Genomic DNA, 25,072 nt, shown 5'->3' with positions numbered 1-25,072 from the left:
AGCGATGGGTGGACACTGTGGACTGCCCCTTCTGGGAGATGAATGAATGAAGGGGGATCTAGCAGCTCCTTAAAACCTGGTTGCGTGGACACACGCGTGGGGTTAAGCTCACCCAGCTTAGAAGCAGCCACCAAGGTTCACTCCAGATCAGGTTCAAACTTCTCCAGAGGGCCTTCCTGTGCTACGCAAGAACCAACCACAGCTGCACCCTGCAAGAGGTTGCAGGGCAGCATTCAGGTCAGTGACCAACGCTGCTTGGAACCCACCATGGAGCGGCTGCTGCGCTGGCTAGACACCCCCAGCAGCGACCCAGCGCAGCCTGCAGCACAGCCCTGCCTCCTCGGAAGCCCAGCCCAGCAGCCCCCTTCCCGCTGTCGCCCCCAGCCTCCTCTGCCTCGGGGGAGAAGTCCCCTGCCCCAGCGGTTCCTCCTCCCAGGTACCGCAGGCCGACACCGACCACCACGGCTGCGTTTAGACCTTCCTCACGGCCAGACCCCCGCCGCAGCAGCAGTGCGAGTTGTGCTGCCCTCGGCCGCCCGCCTCCGAGGCTCGGAGCAGCCCAGCCGAGGCGAGCTGGCGCGCCGCTGCCCGGGCAGGTACGGGCCGACTAACGCGGTGGCTGGACGGGCGCCAAGGCCGCGGGCCGCGCGGAGGGACACGGGCCGTGCCGCAGCTCCGCGCTCCCCTCAGGCACGGCGCCTTCCGCGCCCGCCGCCGCCTCCCCTCCCGGGCGGCCGTTGTGCTGCAGCGGCGGCCCCGTACGCGTGGCGGCGCCCGCGGCCGCCGGGCTGTGGCGGTGGGCGGCGGCGGACCCCGCGGTGCGGAGCGGGCCGCGGCCACGCCGCTCGCCCCGGCGCCTCGCAGGCTCCTCCCTTCGCCCCGCACCGTAACCTGGGCCGGCCGCGGCGGCGCAAGGCGCTCTGCTCGGCTCCTCTCCGCGGTGCCGCCGGCACCTGCCGCCCCGTCCGCTGCCCCTGCGCAGGCCGCCCCGGGCACCGAGTCCCGGCGGGGCGAGGCCGGGCGGCGGAGGACCAGGCCACTCCTGCCGCCCTCCCTACCCCGGCGGCGGGGCGGGCGCCCCTCGCTTTGTCTCCAGTACCGGCCGGCGGGGCCGCTCACACGGTAAGCAGCCGTCGCCTTGCCTGTGCGGGGAGCTCGGGGCAGGGAGCTGGCGGGGCGCTGCCTCCCCTCCTCCGCCCGCCGCCTTGCGCCAGCGGCCCCGCGGGCGGAGGGAGCCGGGGCTGGCGCCGTGCCGTGCCCGCCGCTGCCCCTTCCGGGGCCGGGGAGCGGCGGTAGCCGGGGCCGGTGCGAGCTCCATCAGCCCCGCCGCCCTGGCGAACGCCCCCGGTGCCGGTCGGCCCGGCCCATCCCCGCCCCGCTGCCAGGTGCCGCGGTCCCGGCAGGCCTGCGGGAGACGGCGCTCCCGCGGCAGGGCGGACCGGGAGGGGGGCGCGGAGCGGAGGGGAGGGGGGGCGTGGGCCTCACGGTGCCGCCGGCCGCGTCGGGGGGCGCGGGGAGGCGGGGGCCGGGCAGGCGGCGGGCCCGCCGCGCCCGCAGAGCCGGTGTAGCGCGGTGAGGAGCAGGCTCAGGCCGGCGGCGTGTCTGACAGAAAAATCAAGGCTTTCAGCGGTGCGCTCTGTTAATTTCCGTATCCACGTGGAAGATTATCACGGGAACAGAAAGTGGAAGATTGTAAAAAGAGCGGTGGTGGTCGCTGGGCGCCTGTGGCTCAGTGAGCGGTTCCTGCCCGGTTTGTACCCCCTCATCTGAACCGCCAGGTGCCCCCGGAGCGCCGCAGGAACGCAGCGCGCCCGCTCGCAGGCGATGTGCTGCCCTGTTTCAGAAGGGCGGCAAAAAGTCTCTCCTGGGGCGATTTCTCTCAGTTTGGAAGTATTTTTAATACGCACGTGGTTCAGAACGCTAGTCTGAAGAGTCATGGGCAGGCAAAACCCCACCTTCTACAGAGGAGAGAAAGCGGTGCGCCTCAGAGTCAGGGATGGGCTGTAATTCCCAGGGAGTTCATTCCCCAGGCAAGGACTGCTTTGGGGAAAGTTCTGTCTTGGCAGAGGTGGCCTTTCTCCTCGTTGTAGGCTAGTGGTTGACTGTCCGAAGCTGTGGTTTGCATATATTTGATAAGTTGCGTTAGACCAAGTCCTAGAAAATAGGATATGGACTCAGAAATTCATGAAGGATCTCTAGGACAATGGAGTCTAGCTCAGTTGTTGCAGGTGTTGCTGAGGCATTATGTTGTGTTACTCTGTAACATCTGGATTTTCTGAGGTACTGCATGCATTTCTGCCCGATCCGTTGCATGTCTAGGTGCTAGAGTATGACTAACTGAACCGAAGGCCAGTGTTGACAAGTCTGGAGTTTCATAGATCACAGGAGAGCTTAAGAAACATTCCTCCCAAATCCTGTGTAATTCTGTAGGCACAAATTTCATAGTTATGCTTTTATAAATGGCATTTTAAATGGCTTTAAGTGCAGGGGGTGTATTCTGTACTATTATGTTTAAAAATAGGAGTCAGTGTCTCGCTCAGTCCTGCAATCGTGTATTACTGATACTGCTGTGGGGATACTATGAAGGTAGGTTTCATGTGGTTTTCTTTCTGTGCACGAAGTATGCTCAAGGTCAGCCCTTACTGCATTTCCTGGAAGTTAATCACCAAGCTGAGGAAGAGTATAGCTCAAGGTGAGGGGTGTCACAAAGTCTGCAACTGCTGAGGGAGTGGCAAGGTGACTTACGCATGAAGACACTGAGCAAGTGTTGTATAAAAATAAATATTTGATCTCAGTTTGCTGGATTTGTATGCATAGTGGGTTTTTTCTGTTCTTATCAGACTCCTGAGATTTTATTTCTGTATCAAAGGTTACATTTCCAGTTTGTGTTCTGAAACTTAGTTTGCTGCCATGTAATGAAAGCCTTTGTCTTTTTAATAAATATTTAACGTTTAGTTTGCCAAGCCAGAAAACATATTTTCTAGTCATAGTTTCCATTATAAATAGAAGTATCAGTCCATGAAAACAAATGGTCTTGCTTGTACAGTTTCTGAACGATCCATGTGTAGTTAGGCTTAGTACTGTTGCATAGGCATTCCTTTTATAAAAATCCAGCATTTTCAAATTTACAGAGAGGATGATACCTGGTGGTAACTTTGTGAGTCAGGCACCTGCTCAGACACAATCCGTTGCCTACCACTTCCTACTCGCAGCTCTAGATGACTCACAGTTCAGCACACAACATATGGAATTGCATTAGGGAAGCTGTGGGCGCACTACATAATCAATGTAGAAAGTAGCTTCTTCTTTTAGCATCCCTGAACCACTGTCAAAGGGCTTTCAGAGGTGTCTAGCTCTCTTTGTTGATGCAGAAAGGAGATTGAGTAAGCTGCAAAGACCATTGAGCTCATCCTGAAGGGAAAAGCAAATAATTTGGAAATAGGCTCAGAGCTTCTGTGCATAGCTTCACTGGGATGAATAGCCTGTTGGACTGCAAGTGTATGAAATGTTAGCCACAAATCATTGTGCTCAGCTTTGATATTCTGGATAATTCAGCTGACTTCCAAGCAGCCCTGTGAGCTGACTGCGTTACAGTCAGTGCTGCTATAAAATATGTGCTTACCGCTGTCAATCTCAGCAAACTCACAAAAGAGAAATGAAACATTGTACCTACCCAAGTAGAAAAAATGGTCTAAAGCACACTGAATTCTCCTTGTAGAGCCAGATATTCCTGGGTTTTTTTCCCCATCTGCTCATAGCATGAGACATCCTGAATCATCTAGAATAGGGCAGGAGGTCAAAGACTTCATTATGAAATCAACTAACTGTATTAGCTTAATACAAGTACCATACTGCAGAAACACACCAGATTAAGTGGTAGTTATTTGTACTGGTTGACCACACTCCATCCTGTAGATAATTATCACTATCAGTTTTTTACCTGCACTTTGCTTACTTAACCATTAGTGTACAAAATAGTCAGAATCTATTGAACTAAGGCCCCAAATTATTTTTTTTCTAAACTTGATGCCACAAGGCAAGCTTCATTCTTTATAAACAATTTAATAGACTTCAGATGAACTGTGAATTTGTATGTCAAAGATGTCAGTTAAATTTAATAATTTTTTTTGTCACCTACATTATGAACCATAAGAAATAAGACAGAACAGGAATTTATCATCAGATAGAAACAGAAATTGATGGTTGCAACTGGTTACTCACCCAATTAACAACTGTCCTTGTTAGAGGTTATGGAGTCTGAAAGTGGTATAAAATTAAGTAACAAATATTGCCAGAAAAATCATTGCCTTTTATAGGAGGAACAGGAAGGTTCATAACCCTTCTGCCCTAGTGGGACTTGGCCTCTGAGAGAAGTAGGGCTACAGGCAGAAGAATCTGTGAAACCTGAGGATTTGCAAGGAATCATGCCTCCTTTGTTCCTTGGACATCTGTAAAGTGTTGCAGACCTCTGTGCTGATTTTAGCAACTCATTTGTTTCCCTTAGCAGCACAGCTTCTTGTCCTCATGGTGGAAGTTAGTGTTATCAGTAATGTTATGTATTGCAGGTATCTTTTCAGTATTTCAGCTGAATCCTCAAATAACAAATAATATTTCAACAGCTATTTCATTTATTTCTGCCTTCTTCTGGCTTACTGTGCCCTGGTACGCTAATTTTCATGGGGGGTTGTTGTAGATTTCCTGAAGGAAGCAAATGGCATTTTTTCTACACCATGTCTAGAACATCCTTTCGGTGGGTCCTTGGAAAGATGCTGTTCTGTCTTACATAAGTATGTATCAGTGACTGCCTAAGTAGGCTATTGCTTGTAATCCAAGATATTCTGACGCTGGCGATACTTTAGCCATTATGTTAAAAATGCTTTACTGCTGAAAGTGAATGGTTTACAAAAAAGGGGAGAGGGAGGGAGGGATTCTGTTTTGTTTTGACACGAGAAACTACAAGAGAAAGAACTGTCAGCAGTTCACAGATGCATGTTTCAATGTTCAATATTTCCAGTCTGTTTTTCAGGACATTTAAAAGTGACTAAGATCTTTATAGATAGAGCATATTAATAAATCTGGTAGCAAGCCATCATCTATGTGTACAGCTCAAATGCATAGGGTTATGTTGTAGTAGCACAACCATACTAGATCTTGACTTTGAAATAATCTGCATAAAAATGAAAAAGAAAACAGGTGAAGGCCAGAGGTCTCCTCTGTGCTCTGAAACAATGCAAAAAGCCTGTAGGTTCTACATTCATATTTTCTGTAGGGAGTAAAAGTCAAGTGCTTGCATGTGTAGTGCTGGACGTTATCTGCATGTTGTAGTGGCTTATCAGAGTTTTAGCAGACCCAGTAGCAATCTAACATTATTGAAGTAGCTTCTTAATGCAGTAATGTTTGTTTCTATTCCAAAGGTACGACTGTCCCTAGAAAATGGCTGGTCAGCGGTATTCAAGTAGCTATATTAACTAACTACAGTCATCCAGATATTTGTAGAACAACTTTAAAAGTCTTCCAATAATTGTTCTGACTTTTTTTAACCGTGGGAAAACAGACCGTTGCCATCTGCATTTTCTTTAGATGAAAATAAAGCTCAGTTTTGTGATGTAAGATACAGCATTGAGTGGCATAAGCATATAGGCAAGACTTGGGTTCGGCACATCTGTGTATGGAGGATATCCCTGCACATGATTTCTCCCTCTCTGTACCCAAGCAGGTGAAGATGCTACTGTCTGTACGCCCCGGCACAGTCTGTGGAGAGACCTCTAGGCAGCGTGCTGGGAGGTGGGTGGGACTGGTTGGGTGGGAAGCAGAGGATATAATCCTGACCCACTTCTAGGAGAGGTGGTTGTAAAGCTCAGTAGCTGCCTCTGTGGAGGAGCTAGTGGAGCCTGGGAGGAGGCCTTGGCAATGCTGTTTACATGGAGGCATGGCATTAAGGGGCAGTGTTAAATTGTAAACCATTACTGAGAGAGGCTTTTCTAGAGCCAAGCTTAGTAGCTCCTACTATGAAGAGCAGCTTCTCCATTGAAAGATTTCTCAGCAAGTGGCTCCTTGTGGTGCTGCTTTTCACTGAAAGGCCATTATGCTGGTTTTGGTTGAATGGTTTGGGTTTTTTTTTCCTCTGCACAAGTGAATGATCTTGCCATGACATTCAGCGCTTTGTTGTTTTTTTCCAAAGAGACTAATTACTATACTAGCTGAATCACTTGCTCTAACAGTGAACAGTTGTTTCAAAAAACATGTTGACACATGAACATGCTGTTTCTTTTTGGAGAGAACCAACAGAAGGCAGTTTGCTATTTAGGCTGGGGTTTAGCCTATTTTATATCAAACCCAAGTATGTGTATAAATGATTATGTGCTGTGCCAATACATGGCTTGGCATTTCAAAAAGAGCTGAATGAGTTAGGTGCCTGTATTTCTAACCTATTTTTCACAAAATTTCACTGGAACATCCATTTCAAAGTGCAGAAGTACAAGTATCTGCATCATGGGTGACTTATTGGCACTTTTGTCTTCATCTGGCAGTCACTGAATGTGCCCTATTTCAAGTTAGCTGAGACAATTTATTTCCATTATGGGTAATTAAAAGGTGGGGGTTGCATTTGCTAATTTGGCTATTTTAATGAGAACTGGCCCCTTTATGGTGTGAGATCCATCTTTATTCTAGGATTCTATCACCACACTTCCTAGTGTAGTAAAACAGAGTATGACTCTTCTGATGGCAATCTTTAAGCAGGGTTGTTCTTACCATGGGATAAAATGCAGAACAGTGCTCTCGAGTAGTTTAAAAGTGGAACTGTGCCACATTTTAACTCCTGTATTAGCAAATATCTCCAGATATACTATAAAGATCCTGATCCCAATGAACTGAAGTGAATTATTTTTTTATAGGAATCACATCTGAGCTTTACATCCCACTGAATTATCAAACAAAAGAATGAGCATTTCTGAAGTAATCCACTATTAAAAACATGCAAAGAATAAACCATTCCTAATGCCCCAAGAACACTAGAACCTAGGCTCTGAATGAAAAAAAGTAGTGCTGTGGACAATTTGAACACTGATCTCTTTAATGCAACTTTCTAGTCAAAATATTGGCCAATGTTAGTAACAGCAGTGAAGTCAGTGTGTTATGACTAATTCCCTGGGAATTTAAAAATATGTTAGAAAGAGGAAACTAATGTTTCAGAGTAACTAATAAGTGTTTCAAAGTAACTAATGTTACAAAGTGGAAACTAATGATTAAAGCAATAGTTATTAGTCAGGCACTTTATAAATCTAAAAAGCTCATTCAACATTTCAAAACCTCTTCTGAAGAACTAAAGAAGGAAAATCAGCCTCAAGATCACGATAAGGATTTGAAATTCAGTCCTCATGCTCTGCAGTCAGTTTCTGGGAGGTGTACTGCTACTTCGAGCTGTCTTTTCCGGAATGTTTGAGCAGTGCAACTCCTGCTGTGGTACTGCCAGTCACTGCACACATCCTTTGGCAGAGTACAGTCCCGCTTAGCTTTGCTGTCATTGCTGGTACAGTCATCTCACATAGGTTGTATCTGTGAAGGACCCATCATGCTACATCAGCATTTCAGTCATAAGAATGCATGGAGATACAAGCTCTTTCTGCCCAGGCTGTGAGCTGGCTCCACCAAGGCATTGCAAACATAAACTGTGTAACTGGAACAGTTCATACTGTGCTTGAGCTAGTAAGTCTTGCTGTGCAGCCATGTGTGCCACCTTTCGCTGTCACAGGTCACAGTTACATAGCTTGCAGACCGAGCTGGGCCGCGGCTCTCAGGCTCAGAGCGCAGGCAGAGGGCTCTTGTCTGTCTATATCCATCTGTCCCAGCAATCGTCTGAAAGACGCCAGCATGCAGCAGACTGAGGGCATTGGAGAATTTCTGATGAATCATATCATACCTCTCAGAAAACCATGAGGGTTTGTGTTTGCATTCTCCGGATCTTCTCATACCACTGTTTTATTAGCCTACTCTTGAGGTGCTTGATATGTCTTGATATACTTATTCTGTCTTCATGTACTACTATTTGCATATACTTTTAAGTTAAAATTGTGCTCTCAGCTTTTCACTTTGTGGCTACTTGGTACTGTGCTTGTTAGCCTGAACAGAAAGAATGACTTTCGATGCCATTTGAAATGCTGATTTTCTCACTTTGCTCTGTTTTCTGTGGGTGAAAGCCTTTGATTTAATAAAGCTGGATTTTACGAAGGATTAATGCATAGTATAATAAGCTGGATCATATGGGAAAACAAGTGTTTTTTGAGGAGGAAATGGGATTTGGTGAGGAATGCCACTACCAATCAACTCAAGAAAAGTTTCCTAACTGTTGAATGGATGTTAGATATTTATATTCTGATGATGACTCACAGAAGATCCATTGTTAGAAAAAGCTTGATTTGCATGCTGAATGTCCAGACATTTCTTCTTAATCAAACATTACCCAAGCCCATCTAAGTTAGTTGGAGCACCTGAAATTGTAAAGCAGAAAAATACATCTTTAGTCTTACAATTTAGAGCACTTTGCACTCTGATAGACTAAGACAGCTCCAAGCTAGCGTTGCTACTTATTTCCTGCAGTTGGGGTTGGAGTGTAATTCACTGTATTAGCGTAACTATTTTGCATATTTGAATGTAATTAGTTTGTTACACACTGAGGTTCGATATTTTAATTTCTATTTGCTCTTGTAGAGGGCAATACAAGTGTATCTACAGGAGACAAGGAGTAACTCATCAGGACTGGGCAATTCTTGCAGGCACTGTACAAGCTCTTGGGGTGTGTTTTCAAAGTGAGCTCATAACAGTCCAGGACAGCGCTGCCTCAGAAAGCGGCAAGTCTGTATTGCTGGCTTCATGTTTCTGCCTCCTCCCTTGCATTCTGAGTTTGAAAAGGAAGTAATTAAATTAAAAAGTGGTTTTAATTCGGATCTGCTACAACTTGCCTTGAAGTCACAGGTGTCAAGAAAAGGGAAGTGCAAAAAAGCACGGTGGGGGTGAGGGAGCCCCTTGGCAGTGTCATGGCCTTTGCCAGCTGAAGGTGATTGTGAAGCTGCGCCATGCAGCACATTATGCACAGAGGCGTTCCAGGAAACTGGCAGGCATGCCTGTGGTGATGTTTTTAGTAAAACATAACTTTCTGCATTTTAATAGCTTATAATTCTGCCCAGTGTGTCCGTGTATTAAGGATAATATATTGGAGTGCAGTTGTAAAACTGCCCGCATTCTTTCCTGTTCTTTTTACATATTTTTTTTATTACCCTGCCACCTGTAATAGCTGATATATTTGAGTCTTATCTGGTATTTTTGTAAAAGTGATACAGATTCATCCTAGTATTTCTTCTTTATTTACAGTGTCTGGTTTCTAATGTGTTTCTGAAGCCAAATTTAAAAAGTCAGTTTCCTCTTTTAGTTGCAGTGATTCTTTTACTAAGCTCTTTCACTGTGGCTTGGCTTGTGCTCTCTGCAGAAATGCTTCATCCTTTCAAAGCTCTGACACAATTTTGAGGAAGTATGAGTTTCTCCTGTTACCAGATGTCTCCTCTTTAAAATACCTGGTATTACAATTTTTTATTATTATTATTATTATTAATGCTTATTTAGGTAAAAAAAAATAATCACTGAAATAACCTGTGTTTATAACTTGAATATTCGTAGAGGCAACCAAGATGAGAAATGTTTGCAAGTAAAGGGTTCCATGGTGCCTCCCTGTGCCCCTTCCAGAGAGATTTTGGCTGGGGCATGCCATAGGCTTCTTTAACAAAGACCTCCTTGGGAACACTGGCTCAAAAAAACCCAGACGGAACCACCAGTTAGTGGCTTTTGTGTTTCCCACTTGCTGAGCTAACATTTTTCCACCTGCTTACCAGCTAGGTTGAAAGGTCTTCCAGGCGTGGGAATCGTTGTCCTCTGTAGGGAAGCATGTCAAGAGCATTTGCTTAAATATTCATTTCCTCACTAGGCTTTAGAGACAGTCCATAAAGGAGAAAGTCTTGAAAAGCTGTTTTCTTGATCAAGAAAGCAAGACTGCTAACTGAAATAGGGTATTGAAGAGACATATATTTCTGCAACCTTTACTTTTGACTGCTTTTTTTTTTTTAAATAAATTGAATTACTAGACTACTCTGCACTTTGTCATACTTGGATGCATACTTTAGACCAAAACCAGCCTTCCATTCAACTATCATAGATCTCCCAGTTGCTTCTAGGGGAAATAAAAAAAAAAATCACAAGTGATGAGTGAGTGAATAAATGGTTTTGAAATACATGCTTTTTAGCTTTGCTTTTTTGCTTTGTTTTGGGTGGGGTTTTTTTGTGGTTTTTGTTTGGTTTGGGGTTGGCTGTTTTTTTTGGTTGTATTCCTGAGCCACACAGAACATCTGAATGCAGAGTCTGTCATTGAAGGTTTTATTTCTGCTTGGAGTCTGAGCTGCAGGGGCAGAAGACTAAGGTGAGCTCTGCTCTGGCCAAGCTTTTAGCCCTTTCCTTTCACAGTCTACCACATCTACAGTGGTTTGGCTGATGAAGGGTTTCAGGGGGAACTAGCCATAAGGTAGTATGTTTCCTGGTATAGGCTAAAGCAAGATTGTTTCATTATTGTTGTCCCATGGGTCCTTTCTACACTTTGTGAATAAGAAATGAATAGTCTCTCGTGCCAAGCTGATCATTTACACCAGAGCTCCATGTATGTAAAATTAAATTGTTTAGAGAACTGTTTCCATTAGCATTGATCTCTTGGGTATATAGGCCATGCTCCACTTTTTTCTCGTCACTTGTGCAACCATTTGGAATACTTTAATTTAAAGATCAGGTCTTGAAATTGAATCCTTAGACCTGTGACATACCTGATAATGAGAATAAAAATCTTGACGATGGGGAGCATGAGTATAAAGTCAGGCAAGAATATGTTCGTTGAGATTGGGAAGTTGTACATAGAAGTGGAGTAAGATTGATTTAATAAGATGGACTGAGTATACCAGTAAGGGCTTTTACAAGTAGAACGGGATGATTCTGATTGTGTAAAGAAAGCATATTACTTAAATGAGTTTAATGTCTCCTGTAATACTTGCAGCAATGGTTACAACTGAAGACTGATCTAACAAATACCGTTAGTTTTTGGAAAAAATGAGGAAGACCCAAATATAGAAATCGATACTTGAGAAATGTAACCAGCTAAAAACACATTAGGGTTGTTTTTCTCTAAGCCAGAGTCCTCTGGCCTCTAGAGAGAGGTGTGCTGAGAAAATATCTTTGCTGAACCCATTCTCTATGCTTTTACAAAAGCATAAAGCATATTTATTGCAATACATAAAGTGCCTTTGACATTTAGGATCAAATCTGTTTGGACTGAGTGCACAGAAGTGAAAAACCACATTAGGAGCTCCATTTTCATATTTCCAGTGTAATTTAAATAATTCATTTCCATTTCAGGGTTGGGATTTTGGGGGGAATTTTTTTTTGGTTTGTGGGGGGGTTGCATTTTCAGTATTGTTTGTTTGGTTTTTTGCTGATGACGTCGGCATGTATAAGTATTTGTCTTTACTTGTTCAGAGCTGTGCAAGGAGCAATTGCCTCCAGTTGACTCATCAGAATTCGTTGCATTTTGAGTGTTGTTGAAGTCGGCAAGCTGTGCAGGTGGAACAGATGGTGCTTGAAGTATTTTCTCTGCTTTATATTACTGATATGAGTTTGTGTGCTAAGTTTTATTTTTAATTATAGGCTTAGCAGGAAAAATTATGCCAGATTCACACTTTATAAATATGTTTGTCAAAACATATGTTCAAGGAAGCACAGATTCTGTGATTAGTCTTGGAACTGTTGAGTTTTTCAATTAATGCTTGAAAGTTGGGGTTTTTTTAAGTTGCTGCAGAAATTGTAAAAATAATTTGTTATATTGTGTCCAAATCCACTGTAATAACATTAGAACAGGTCAGCTAGTCCACAACTATCCTGTAAGATGCATTCCCATTTTGAATTCTAGATGCCTGCTAAATTGTTATTAAATATGTAAGTACTGTTATGCTGAAGTAATGAGTGGGTGCAGGCATATAAACTTATGTGACATTTGAATGTATTTCTAATCTGAATTACTTATTTTTTCCAGCACATGGCTGCAACCAGCGTATCTATGTTCAAGTTTCCCTTGGGCTAATAAACTGTAAGATAGCTGGCTGCAAAAATTGAGCACTGGATTGATACTGCCCTTTGCAGTCGGATGGAGACTTTGGAGGAAAAGAGCAGTCTCCTTGGTTTGCAGACAGACAACATGGAACAACCATTCACTGTCAGCTCATTGGTTCGTATTACAAAGAAATGCTTTAATGGCTGAGCACCCTCTCTTTCAAATAGGAAACAATTCGATAGAACTGTTTAGCAGTGTTGGCTGTCAGCTACAAGGGTCTCTTCCAGCATGCTGCCAGTTCCTCCTGCTTTCTGCCTGATGGTTTTGTTGGTATTTATTTTGTTTCTACTTATGTGTTTTATGGGGTTTTGTTTTGTTTCAGTGATCAGGTTTTTAAGAAATTGAACTGAACATTGTGAATAGAGAAAGTAAAAATTTTCATCAGAGGAAACAACTTGCAGTAGCCAGTTATTTAGCCACTTAACAGGAAAGTAATGATTATAGTAAGCAGCTAAGCTTCTTTTTCAGTAGAGTTAGTTCTGACTTCTTAGGCTTTAACTGCCTCATTTGAAACTGGAAATGTTCATTTGAAGTGAACTATTGACTGACCAGAGGAACTTACTGCTCTTCATTAGCTGAACTATACTCAGCAGTGATACCCTATGCATCATGTAATAGGAGTCTGAGTATTCAGGTCCTCCATCAAATTATGTCAATACCTTAAGGCAGAACCTTGCAGAATTTCATGGGCAGGGGATTCTAAAGAGGACATACATTGTGTTGCCTTTTATCATTTTTACAGGGGTTTACTTAATTATTTTTGTTCTGGGATGGGGAGGGGGATGAGGTCAGTTTTTATTTGTAATTGCAATCACAGTTTATTTGCAACTGAGAAACATATTGGAATGTTTCAACTGTGGCTAGTGGTGGGGAAACCAATGCCTATTTTGAGAAAAAAATGAAGATTTCCCTTGAGTTTCTTGAATGAGAACACTAAATGAAAGTGAAATGTAGTATCTCGTTCTCTTTGCTAATCTCTCTGTTCTTTTTCAGAAAAAGCTAGTAGCTATTCCTGACCATACAGACATCTCTGTGACCCCAGAAGAGAGAGTACGTGCGTTAAGCAAACTTGGCAGCAATATCACAATCAATGAAGACATCACTCCACGCCGTTACTTTAGATCTGGAGTAGAGATGGAGCGGATGGCATCAATATATATGGAGGAGGGAAACCTGGAGAATGCTTTTGTTTTTTATAATAAGTTCATAACGTAAGAAACTGTTTGTAGTTGTTACAACTTATAATTCTGAGCAAACTGAAATGAACCATTGCAGTGAAAACAGGGCATCCCTTTAGATTATGAGAAAAAATGTTCAGTGTGTTCTTGCAGAATAGCTTTGTTCTCTGGAGATCTCTACTCTAACCACAGGCTTTCTTATAATTTTATTTCAAAAGTTAGTATGGTAGTTCTATCCATCTATTCATCTATTAACTGCTAGGCGTAAACTAACCTAATATACAGCGGTTTAATTTTACTGTACCAAGCTATACTCTGAGCACTGTTTCCCACAGACTATTCTGCATCTATCAGCATGTTGGTTAAATACAGCTCATGGCTTAAAAAGCAATGTTAAAAGAAGATTTCTGAGCCTTAAATATAACTATAGCCCTATGAGCTTCTGCTGATCTTGAAGATGCTGGTGTTGCACAGCACGTAAAAAATCATGAAAAAATGGGCTTTTGCCTCTTTTTACTTTTCTTCCCCAGAGGGTTTAAGTATAATTTATTGCTTCTTACTCTCAAACCAGCCAGCTGAAAAATGTATCAGTGGCAGATTTAAACCTCTTAACTAGCTAGTTTTGCTGTAGGATTGATTGGTTCGTTTTCTTACTTCTGAAAGGGGTTTTTTTGGTATGTATATTTTAAAACATTTGTAATAGGAGACCTCCTTCCCCACCCCCACCCCCCACCCCCTTATTTTCCTTATGCTCTGAAAGCTAGACCAAACCTTGTTTAATTCACTTAATTTTAAATCTGTGTGTCTCTATAAAAAGAGGGTGTGGAAGTAAACATTGTACCAATTGCTGAAAGAATGATCACAGCTGTGTGTTCCAAACTCTTTGCAGCTGAGTGTTGACATAATTTAGATGTCTGGGTAGTTTAATAATACTGCAGTTAGCTGTGCAGCTTGGTCTAGTGAAAATAACAGCTTTAATGATAGTCAGTGCTGCATTCTGGAGTTCTTGTTTAAGATTCAGCATTTCAGCTAAGGAAAGATAAAGACAGTAGAAATAGGATTTATTAATACTGACTAGGTGGTCGATGCTTTTGAGGGCTATTTTTAGGTGCTGGCTGCTAGTTAGTCCTTTTTTTAACCCAACCCACTACTAATGAAAACCAAATTATATTCAGATGTAGAAAATAACCTGCTGTTATTACCCTGTGTGTCCCATACAAGCCAATACAAGAATTTAAGTCTTAGTTTAAACAAATGTGTAGAAACCTGCTCCAAGTCATTTGGAATTTGTTTAACAGTTATGTGAAACTGATTTTTCTGCCAACATAAAAGCTGTTGTGGGTATTCCTCTGGCTACTGAGGTAAATGCATGCACGTTTAATTTTCTAGGTTGTTTGTAGAAAAGCTGCCCAATCACCGAGACTATCACCAATGTGCAGTACCAGAAAAACAAGATATTATTAAGGTAGGGTTATGGTTTCCTGGCCTTTAAGAATGTTTGTCCCAGAATCTCTCTGTTGCCAGCATTCCTTTTCCCCCACTGCACACATAGCCCACGGCAACCACCACAGCTTGAATTTTTGATACCTTTCTCCACTAGTCATTCATGTTTTGTTTTGGTTTAATCACTTGATCATTACTGGAAATTAAATTACCATCCTAAAAGGTGAACAAGAATGGTCTCTGGATAAGTTGGTAGATTGTTGGAAACTTAGGTATAATTCTTTCTTAAAGTTTACGTATTAAAAATACACTAATTTAACAGTACTTAGATTCTGGTCCCAGTTATGGGAGTGGATGATGGTCCAGACTGACTATTGCAGAGGGAAAGAGAGATGTGTGGCATTACTGGTGTCTGCGCAGTATTTGCTTACCCTGCTAAATAATCAAAGTATATTTTTGCTTTCTTTATTACCAAATATGTATTTACTTAGTTTTTACTGGATTTTTTCCCTCCACTTGTATTCAACATAGTTTTACTCCTCATCCTGCTCCCTCAAAAGAAACAGAAATTGAGAAAAAGAAATACTGAGCTTAAAGCAGCTGGAATTGCCCAATGGGAATTGTTAGAACGAGTGTCTCCTCCTTCATGCTGTCATATTTGCATGCTTTCTCTGCTGTTAAAGCTGAGTAATGTTATATTCAAAGCCAAAATGCTTCATACCAAATTTTTTACTGTGGCCCACAATCTAGGAAAACACCCCTGTTGAGAAAGAGCATCTAACACGCTCACTCCTGTTGCACTCAGTAGGATTAAGTCCATGGTCTCTTTCCCTTCCTTGCCTACAGAGCCTCTAAATTATTTTGTAGTAGCCTCTGCATCAGTAGAAAACGTAGGGCATTGCTTTTGTTTTACAAACACCATTGTTTTGTCTCCTGGGGCTGTCACAGGAAACTACAGCTGTAGCTATCTCTGCAGATAAACATTCTTTTTTTGCCCCACCTGGAAATGGACGTATTCAGTCCTATTTCTGTCCAGGGAGTCCCAGAGAAAAATGTGATGATCCTACCTGAAACATTGAAAGGTGACTTATCTTTTTTTATAAGTCACACCTACAACAAAAATGTTAGTCATTACACACCTATTAAACAAAACAGAGAAAATGAATTGCTAGAAAAAGGACTAACCTTTCCTTGAGATAAGAAGCAGTCATGTCACACCTTTCACTGACATAAATTAAGTTTTATTGAAATCACTGTACTATAGAAATGTCATAAGCTGATGATTTAGTGTGTATTTCTTCCTTTCTTTCCTGGGAAAAGAGCAGTATTTTCTTGTATTTTTTACTTTTTAAAACCTCTATTACAGCTGAGTTTGTTTTCCAGGTGGTTTTTCTAAAAAGTGAAAACTAAACTTATCTTTCTCCCCCATCCCACCTCAAAGAAACTGAAGGAGGTTGCATTTCCACGGACGGATGAATTGAAGAGAGATCTTTTGAAAAAATATAACTTAGAATATCAAGAATACATGCAAAACAAAGTAAGTTTTATATGGTTGTTAAATAATTTTTTGTTATGAATATTTTTCTGTCATATAAAACTTCTTAAGAATTAAGCAGTAAAATGCCAGTTCTCCAAGAATGTAATCATTTCATAGGCTGCTTAGAATGACTTTTCACTTCTCAGATTCTAATCAATTGGTCATTTGAAAATTAGTAATACAAGCATGCACTTGGAAATAAATGTGCTGTGATATTTACTTAATATCCAGATAGGTCTTTGGTACACTCTGATTCTGTTTTATAGAGGAGATTGTTAATACACTTACATGAGTATGCGGAAAAGGTCCCTTGGCGCTGAACGTGCTCAAGTTTGAATTGATCCTGTTTGAGTTTTTTAAGTAACCGTAATTACTTGTGTATTGAAGTCACTGAAAATAGGATCTGTAGTTTTAAAAACTTCTCTTGGAAAAAGCATCTGGGGTTTTTTTTTTTCCCCTTCCCTTAAAATGGACTTAGGGAACTGGGGGGTGGGGGGAAGCCACTAAAACGAACACCAAAACCCAAAGCACCCCACACCCCATATTTCTGTCATCAGTTGGTTTGAGGCTTTCTTTACTGCTCTATTTTGTACATGACAAGGAATTATTTTGCTCCGGGTTTGGCTTTTTTTTCCCCCATTTGCTTCTGAAGATGCTTGCTGCTCTCCTTTACCAGGGAGCAGGAAGGGCTGTTGAAAACTGAAATTGAAAGGCCATTGCAGTCTGTGAAACAGCAGGTGGCCTGGGGGCAAGGCATCTAGGGCGCCGGAGGCTGTGCATCAGAGCCAAGTTAAGCAATCAGGGAAAGCCGAGGAAAGAAAGTAACTTGAGTAAGTCGACCAGCCTATCTGAACAGCAGCAACAGGCAACAAAACCAGATAACAAAACTGATGATGAAATCTACCCAGAAAACCCATGTGCTCATGGGTCTCTTGTTGCATTGAAAGTTGTAAGGGCTTGCATTTGTGTCTAGTCTCTGCCATCTCTGTTCTGAAAAGTCTTTTTCTAATTATTATAATGGGCAAATGAGGCCACTGCTGTCAGTACTGAAGTAAAAGCACAAAGCACGACAGGGGATATAGTTGCATTTGCCTGCTCAGCAAACAAGTTCCAAAAGACTTAATTTTTAATGATAGGATTTGATGGTTTTATTAAACAACTAGAATGCTTCTTTGCCTTCATTTTTTGTAGCTCTTTTTTGTGTTCTGAGAATGTCACTGTTTTGCATATTTCAGAACAAATGTAAAACCGAATTTCTGAAGAAACTAGAGCATCAGCAGCTAATAGAGGCAGAGAAGAAACGAATTGCGCATATGCGGCAACAGCAGCTTGAATCAGAACAGTTTCAATTCTTTGAGGATCAACTTAAGAAGCAAGACCTAGCTAGAGATCAGAAAATCAAAGAAAGCATGGTTATGTCTGAACAGATAGATGGAAGTATGCTGTCTTGTATTTCTGTACCAGAGAACAGTTCCTTATCTACTGCGCTGCTTGAGAAAAAAGAGAGGAGCAGCACATCTGGCTGTGTTGGACACTCGCCTCCAGTAACCCGGGTCTTAAAGCCAGCAGCTACTTTAAGTGCTGTTCAGAGTAAGTGCAGAGTTTCGGAGGTTTTTTTTTCTATCTGCCTCTTTGCTGCTTATAGCAGTCCACATATTGCATATGCGTATGTATTTATTCACCGTAAGAACATCCATAGTGAAATACGCATGAATAGGTTGGTGTACACACAACCGTTCCATATACTTTCTTCATTTCAAGAGAGGAGATTAGTTGCAGAGTTTTGCATTTTCCAGTTGAATACCAAAAGATGGATTTAGAGATTGAGCCTTGGTGTTCCTGTGGAATGAAGTCTGAACCCTGTTGTGGACCTCAAGTGAACAGAAGCAAAACCTGCAGTGGTTCACCCTGGAAAGTCCTGGCCTGGGAGGTGGTATCAGCTCACTGTCACCTCAAGGGCAGGCTAGTGAGCCTATCTTACAGGCTGGTGACCTTAATCTAGGGTAAAGTGCTTGTGCTGTAGATTTATTTTCATTAGAAATCTGTGATGTGATAAGAACAATTCCTTCACTTTTAATAATTTCCTGTAACTGTGTGTATTTCCTTATTTTAGGGAACTTCACTATGTAAGCTGCAAATTCCTCTTTATCTCTCTCTCTCTCCCCCCCCCCCCCTTTTTTTTTTGTGTGTGTGTTTTGTTAGCTCAATTGGCTGAAGCACTCAGAGGCGTCATTTTGCCCAGGGATCTCTGTCACAAATTTCTGCTGCTAGCAGAGGCAAATACAGTAAGAGGAATAGAAACATGTGGAATTCTCTGTGGAAAACTGGTACAGTTTAACCCTCACATTTGTATGGGGAAAGACATATTTTATAGTGCTGTATTTTCCTGTAATGTATCAATTTCAGAGCAAAAGCAGATCTAAACAATTAGTGTTTAACATAATTAACTTCATATAATAACCTGAGTGGCTATTTCAGCAGTGTGGGCTTGCCTTATTGGGAAAGCATCTGATCAAAGTACCCTGCTGTCATTATAAAATGTAGCAAGTTTTTCAGCTTGCTGTACAATACAGGCTTTTTCGAGTACTTTCTCTGGCATTCATCTAAGGTAAGTGAGGTTTAGTTGCAGGACAATGAAATATAAAGACTGTTAGAATCTACTGCAGTCATCAAATTCATAATGGCACAATAAAAAAGAAGAAGAAAATCCCCCTGTCAAGCTGTAGAACATCTGATTTTTCAGGGTGTTTTTTCCTTTGACCTAGTTAACACTTAATGTCTTTTTAGAGCAGGGAAAGATGTCATGGCTGATGCTGGCATACAAAGAATTTTAAAGATGATGTCCAAGTGTATCTGAATTGTATAAAGAGAAAGAACAGCAAAAGTAGTGATGTTCCAAGTTTCACAGAAAATTATTATAGTATTCTCAAACCTCTTTTCTCATCCTATTAATTATTTTAAAGGACAAACTTTTCACACTGGTCTTTGAGAACATTTCAATACGACAGTCTTGTGTTGCCATTAATACTGCCCTGTATGTTTTCATGATAAAATGCCAAGGCATATTTCCAGGTGCAGTAAGTCAGTACAGCTGCACTGGAATCAGTGGAGCTATACTGCTTTGTTCTAGCTGATAGGCTGACATCTTTCAGGTTCTGATTCAGCATTTATTCGTTAGTTCATTTGTCCCACTCTTAAGTCAATGTTTCTTTTACAGACACATAATGAATTTACTATTACCCATGTAATAGTGCCAAAGCAATCTGCAGGACCAGACTACTGTGACATGGAGAATGTGGAAGAATTATTTTGTATTCAGGATCAGTATGATCTCCTCACTTTGGGTTGGATCCATGTATGTATGTGCTCATAGATTCTGGCTTTTCTGTATCAGCTCTGCATATTATGTGGAAGAAACCCTGGGAATAACAAGCTAAAGAAATAACTGGAATAATCAAAATTAATTTGGTCACGTAATTCTAATTGTAGTGATGTAAATGAGCACTAATGTTCTCCACAGATGAGTATTTCTTAATGCAGTTGAGGCATCCTGTTGACACAATGGGTCTGCTTTTGCCAGTGCAACTTTTGTTGTTTATGTCAAGTTAGGAGTATTTTGTTACTTTCTAACATCATTTATTTTTCTACTGTATTCAAAATTTGGGGGGAGGGTATTGTGTTTTTAAACTTTATATTACTGCCACTCTTAGGCTTTTTGGACAGTCAAGTAATTTCCCTTTGTCTTGTGCTTCTTCACTCCACCTTTCCCCCCCATGATGAGAAAATTGCTTGTACATCTGGTTGTGAATGTGCCTCCATAAATCTCATACTGAAAAGCCACTCTAACAGTGGAGAATCTGGGTTAATAGGAACTTACTTAGGAAACTGGGGAAGTACCGATGCTTTCACTTGTTACAAATTGTTGTTCCTTCTTGAATTGTATGTTGACCTTGATTTGTAAGAAATATTTCATGATGTTGAGTTTTCCCTTTCTTTTTGTAGACACATCCTACACAAACTGCATTCTTATCCAGTGTTGATCTTCATACTCATTGTTCTTACCAGCTAATGTTGCCAGAGGCCATTGCAATTGTTTGTTCACCAAAGCATAATGAGTGAGTTCTGATTTTTCTAAGTAATATTTCAATATTTTCTCCTGCTTCTTGTAAAATTTGATCAAATGCAAACAGCATATATCAGCTGTGATGAAGGGCTAGAATTTTGTATTATGAATTTGTTTTAAGTTGTTTAGACTTGCATTCTAGTCAGTTTCTACACACTGTTGTTTCTGGTTCTCTCTCCTCCTCCCTTCCCAACCTCAGGGTTTAAATTTTATTTACTTTTATACTCTGCTCAATCAAGAAGTAATGACAGGAGCTGTTCTTCTGGAGACCTCATTGCTAGTGCCCTGCCACAGACCTATGTTCATTCTGTCTGGTGAAGGCAGAGCAGGGGTTAGATGTATTTCTCTAGGATGATATGAAAATTGCAGTTTGGAGAGTAGAGGGATAAAGATCACTTTCTTGATAAGGTCCTTTTTTATTTTATTATTTCATAAGATACACAATAAGTATCTGGAAAAATGTGGAACTGTGTAAGTATTAATGTGAAGGTTTATAATGGACAGGTTGCCCAGAGAGGCTGTGAAGTCTACATCCTTGGAGATATTCAAAACCTGACTGGACATGGTCCTGGGCAACCTGCTCAAGGTGATTCTGCTGGAGCAGGAGGGGTAGACTAGACAATCTTCAGAGGTTCCTTCCACCCTCAACAATTCCGTGATTCTGCTTTGGTGTGCTCGGCGTTTCAGGGCCCCAGGGCTAACTCCACTGTTTAGACTGCATTTCTCCAGCCTTTCTTTCTGGCCTTCCTGTAGATGGCTTCTATGAATCCCATTCTGGTTGCCTAACTTCCTATACGGGCCATTCAGGCAGTGAAGCTATAAATACAGATCGAGTGGCAAGTGCACAGGCACTAGGCTTTGTAACCCAGGGCACACCTGCACGCCTCCCCAAATCTCTGGTCTTCCAAACTGCTTTCATAGTTTATGCTGATACACTGTAACCACCTCTAACCTGTTACTTCTATCTGTAATGTTTATTAATCAGGTGCTGTCCTGTAGTTATTGGGTATTAATGTTTTTTACAGAAGGGAGGGGTTTCTAACACTTTATTCAATAGCCAAAAGTGTTAGAGCATACCTATGCAGCAGTGCATTTTCTGGTGCTTTGTACTACTTGACAACCTATAAGAGTAGGGAGGATGTGTACTCTCACTAGTCACTTACACAACTAGCTTAAAGGCTGTTCTCTTTTAAGCTGCCCCTCTAGAGTTCAGCGAGTGAAATGCCATCCAGAACAGCCGTTCCTGGTTTATATCTGTTCCTGTATAAGCTAGCCTCAGCCTTTAACAGTCTAACCTGCCTAATGGGAATAGCACCAGTACTGTGATTTTTTTTTTTCTTCTTTTTTTTTTTTTTTCCTCTCCCCTTCCCTTCATCATCTCTTCCTTTACAGGAATACATCTCCCCTTGATTTGAAATATCTGTAAGAATCCAACTCAGCCTTGCCTCCTGTGTATCAAAGGTCACTGAGTACCATTCTGTCATCCTTCTGTTAAGCTAAGCAATTTGTATGTGAAATCTTAGCCATGTATTATGGGAGCAGTATGTAACAGGAATTTCATCTTTTGCTTTCCAGCACTGGCATCTTCCGACTTACAAATGCTGGCATGCTAGAAGTTTCTGCTTGTAAAAAGAAGGGATTCCATCCACATACAAAGGACCCTAGGTTATTTAATGTAAGTATATAATCCAACATAGTTTTAACTATTCAAATTCTTGCCCATGCTTCTGCTGCAAGCAGGAATGATACATGCTTCAGATTAGATTTTTTTAATATAATTTGCCCCCCATCTTACTAATTCATTACCCTTACTTTTCTGACCAAGATAGACATCAGGAGTCTACTTAAGTAGTTAACAGCAGCCATGAGATGAGTGTTAAGCACTGCAATTCAAATGGTGGCTAACCAGAGGCAGTTACCATTAGTCACCACTTTTACCTGCTTTCAGAAGAAGCAAAAGCCACAGTTTCAAATGGGAGTTATTCCTGAGCTCTTTAGTTTTTAAACAAATAATTCAGTTCTTCTCCTCAACTGTAGTGTCCCAATAGAACATCCCAGCTGCTAAAAAGTGCAGCTAGGAGTAGATTAAGCACTGTTTCCTTCATTGCCCGCAATTTTCGCCAGGCTTCTCATAAGCCTTTCTCAGTAACTACCCTATCTTTTGATGTTTTAATAGCATAGTATGCTATATGCATGGCTGGACAGTATTGTCAGTCAGAATTATCAGAAATGTCACTGTTTTATGTGGAAGACAGCAATCCTTACCTTTGAGTAACTAAGAGTCCTTTTTCTAAATGTGGCTCACTTCAAATACAGAGCAACTCATATAGCTCAAAATAAAATGATCAAATGCAGAAAAGCAATGCTGAAAGAAATTGGAAATTACTTCTTTGTTGTAGATCTCTCAGAATGTCAGTATTACTCCTCAAAAGAAGGATAGGTTGGGGTTCCTCTGTTTTGTTCTTTTGTCATTAACTGTAGGGATAATGAGAAGGTAGTCCAGCTTTGAAAAATTTTAAGGCTTTTTTTCCAGATGGGCTCTTTTTCAGTGGTTCTTTACAGACTTAATTGATGAACTAAGTTATTGGCCACTTGAACACATTTATAGTCATTAGACACACTGATACGTGATACCAGCAAACACAAATATCCTTTCAAGTAAAATCACGAGAACATATTGATATTCCAACCAAAACAGTAGTATCACAGCCTCATTTCCTGGAGGAAAAATATCAGGGGTTACAGGAAGCTTCAGGAAATCTGACTAATACAATCCTAATCTGCATCTGGTTTCTGGCAGAAACTCTTCTCCACAGACTCAATACAAGCTGTTACTTAGTCATGGCTGTGTCTAAAGACACAACTTATTCCTAAATGCTTAAAAAAATCCATCATGTTGGCAGACACAGCTGAAGGCACTGCAGGAAAAGAACATATTTCACGCTTTCCTTGAAGCTATCCCCCATGTATCTGTTCTAGTGCAGCGCACAACACCTTCCTTCTCCATTTCAGGTAGCTCATGCTGTACATAAAGGATAGCACAGACTTATAATCTGTTTCACAGGCTAAGCACTAAACAATACCCTCTTTAGAAACTTATTTCTGATTAAATGTTATAGTCCGTGCTTTACTCGGCAGCCTCTACCTGTGACAGTCAGGGTCACCCACGAACAGGCACAGTGGCAGGTTCAATCAAAGCTGTATAGAAAGGCACAGTATTAAGCAGGCTCAGGAAATTAAAGACAACAGCATCCTTCATATGCTATTTTACTGAAACTGATTTCCGAGTAATGGGTTCACTTCTTCTGCAGCCATGTAGCCATGTGGTTGGAAAAGACATAAAGATAATTGTGCTGGATCTGAGGTGATACAGATGGACGATAACGATGTTAACACAAATGGCCAAAACAGAAAAATGGATTCCTGTTTTTCCTATGTTTTCAGAAATGACTTTTATATTTATACATTTTAGATTGAATGGTTTGATATTTATTGCTCTAGACTGTTTTGGAGTTATTTCATTGCTCTGTCAAGATGGAGTTCAGTGGCATTACCCCTGAATCTGTCAAATCTCACCTGTAAAATGCAACAATAAAATGAACTTCAAACAACAGTAACTATTGTTTCTTTTGTCACTTGTTGGCATTAATTGCTTTCTGAGAATTAGATGTTTTTAACAGTGGTTAGCTTTTTGTGACTTCCAGCTATGTACATCGCTTTACTGCTTCAGTGAATACACGTTATACGTAGTAGACAAATACATCAGTTTGGGTGATTATTTTTTTCCATCCTTGTATAGCTCAAGTTTTGGCTAGGTTGTGAAGGAGAAAACACTCAGGAAAACAAAATCCTTTATCTGAGGGCTGACCCTCATCATATCTTGGGATAGCAGAGATGCATCAGAGTCCCTTGGAGAAATGCATCTTCTCCAGCAATCCTTCAGTAGAAACATTTATTTGAAATCAAGTTCTTATCCTGAAAGGGATCTAGCTGGAGTTAGATAAAAATATCTAGATAGAGTTAGAAGGAAAAATCATACGAAGTTATTTGCTCTTACAAGAGTTTATTTAGTGTCTGTTCCAAGAACCTAGATGACCTAAACTTTAAATAATAAGGTTAGTACAAAAAAGGTTTGGAACATGTGCTAACAGTCAGCAGCTGGACAAGATCTGGAACCCAGGGGTTATGCAGACATGGTAAATAACAGGTGCTGTTACAAAGAGCTTGTAGTTTGAAAGGTAATGAGTAACAGGCAAGTGAGGTAAATCACTGAGTTTAGACAGAAAAATAGGTAACAAAAATAAATAGCATTCTTTAACCTACACAGTACTGAATACACATGGCAACAAGTTCCTTAGAACTGACCTTTTCCAGGTCTGTTTCAATGAATTATTTATTCCTATATATACTTCTAAGACAGTATTATTCTAGTTGAGTATTAGTTTTGATACATTTAAGACTATAAATGGAATCAGAAAAATCACAGAAAGAGAAAATTATCTAAATTATTTATTATTTTATCTACTTTGATTACATTACACCCCCCAAAAAATGTTCTGAAGAAAAAAAGTGTATTAAGCCAGCTTAATTACCCT

The 25,072-nt window shown here is 41.3% G+C and overlaps 1 protein-coding gene across 1 annotated transcript; it reads left to right on the top strand.

The window, feature by feature from the left end:
- Nucleotides 1-24,090, top strand: STAMBPL1 (STAM binding protein like 1). Its single transcript, XM_040605580.1, has 11 exons — nt 1-1,122; nt 12,119-12,310; nt 13,190-13,407; nt 14,764-14,839; nt 16,259-16,354; nt 17,590-17,944; nt 18,557-18,681; nt 19,572-19,709; nt 20,357-20,469; nt 22,053-22,152; nt 23,789-24,090. The coding sequence occupies exons 2-11, from the start codon at nt 12,230-12,232 to the stop codon at nt 23,843-23,845; spliced, it is 1,359 nt and encodes a 452-aa protein (XP_040461514.1). The 5' UTR covers nt 1-1,122; nt 12,119-12,229; the 3' UTR covers nt 23,846-24,090.
- Nucleotides 24,091-25,072: the final 982 nt, after the last annotated feature.

Source organism: Falco naumanni, chromosome 9 (genome assembly GCF_017639655.2).
Source record: "Falco naumanni isolate bFalNau1 chromosome 9, bFalNau1.pat, whole genome shotgun sequence".
In the NCBI taxonomy this organism is placed as follows: Eukaryota; Metazoa; Chordata; class Aves; order Falconiformes; family Falconidae; genus Falco; species Falco naumanni.
The sequence above is the reverse complement of the archived record's forward strand: the minus strand, read 5'-3'. Positions and strand labels throughout refer to the sequence as shown.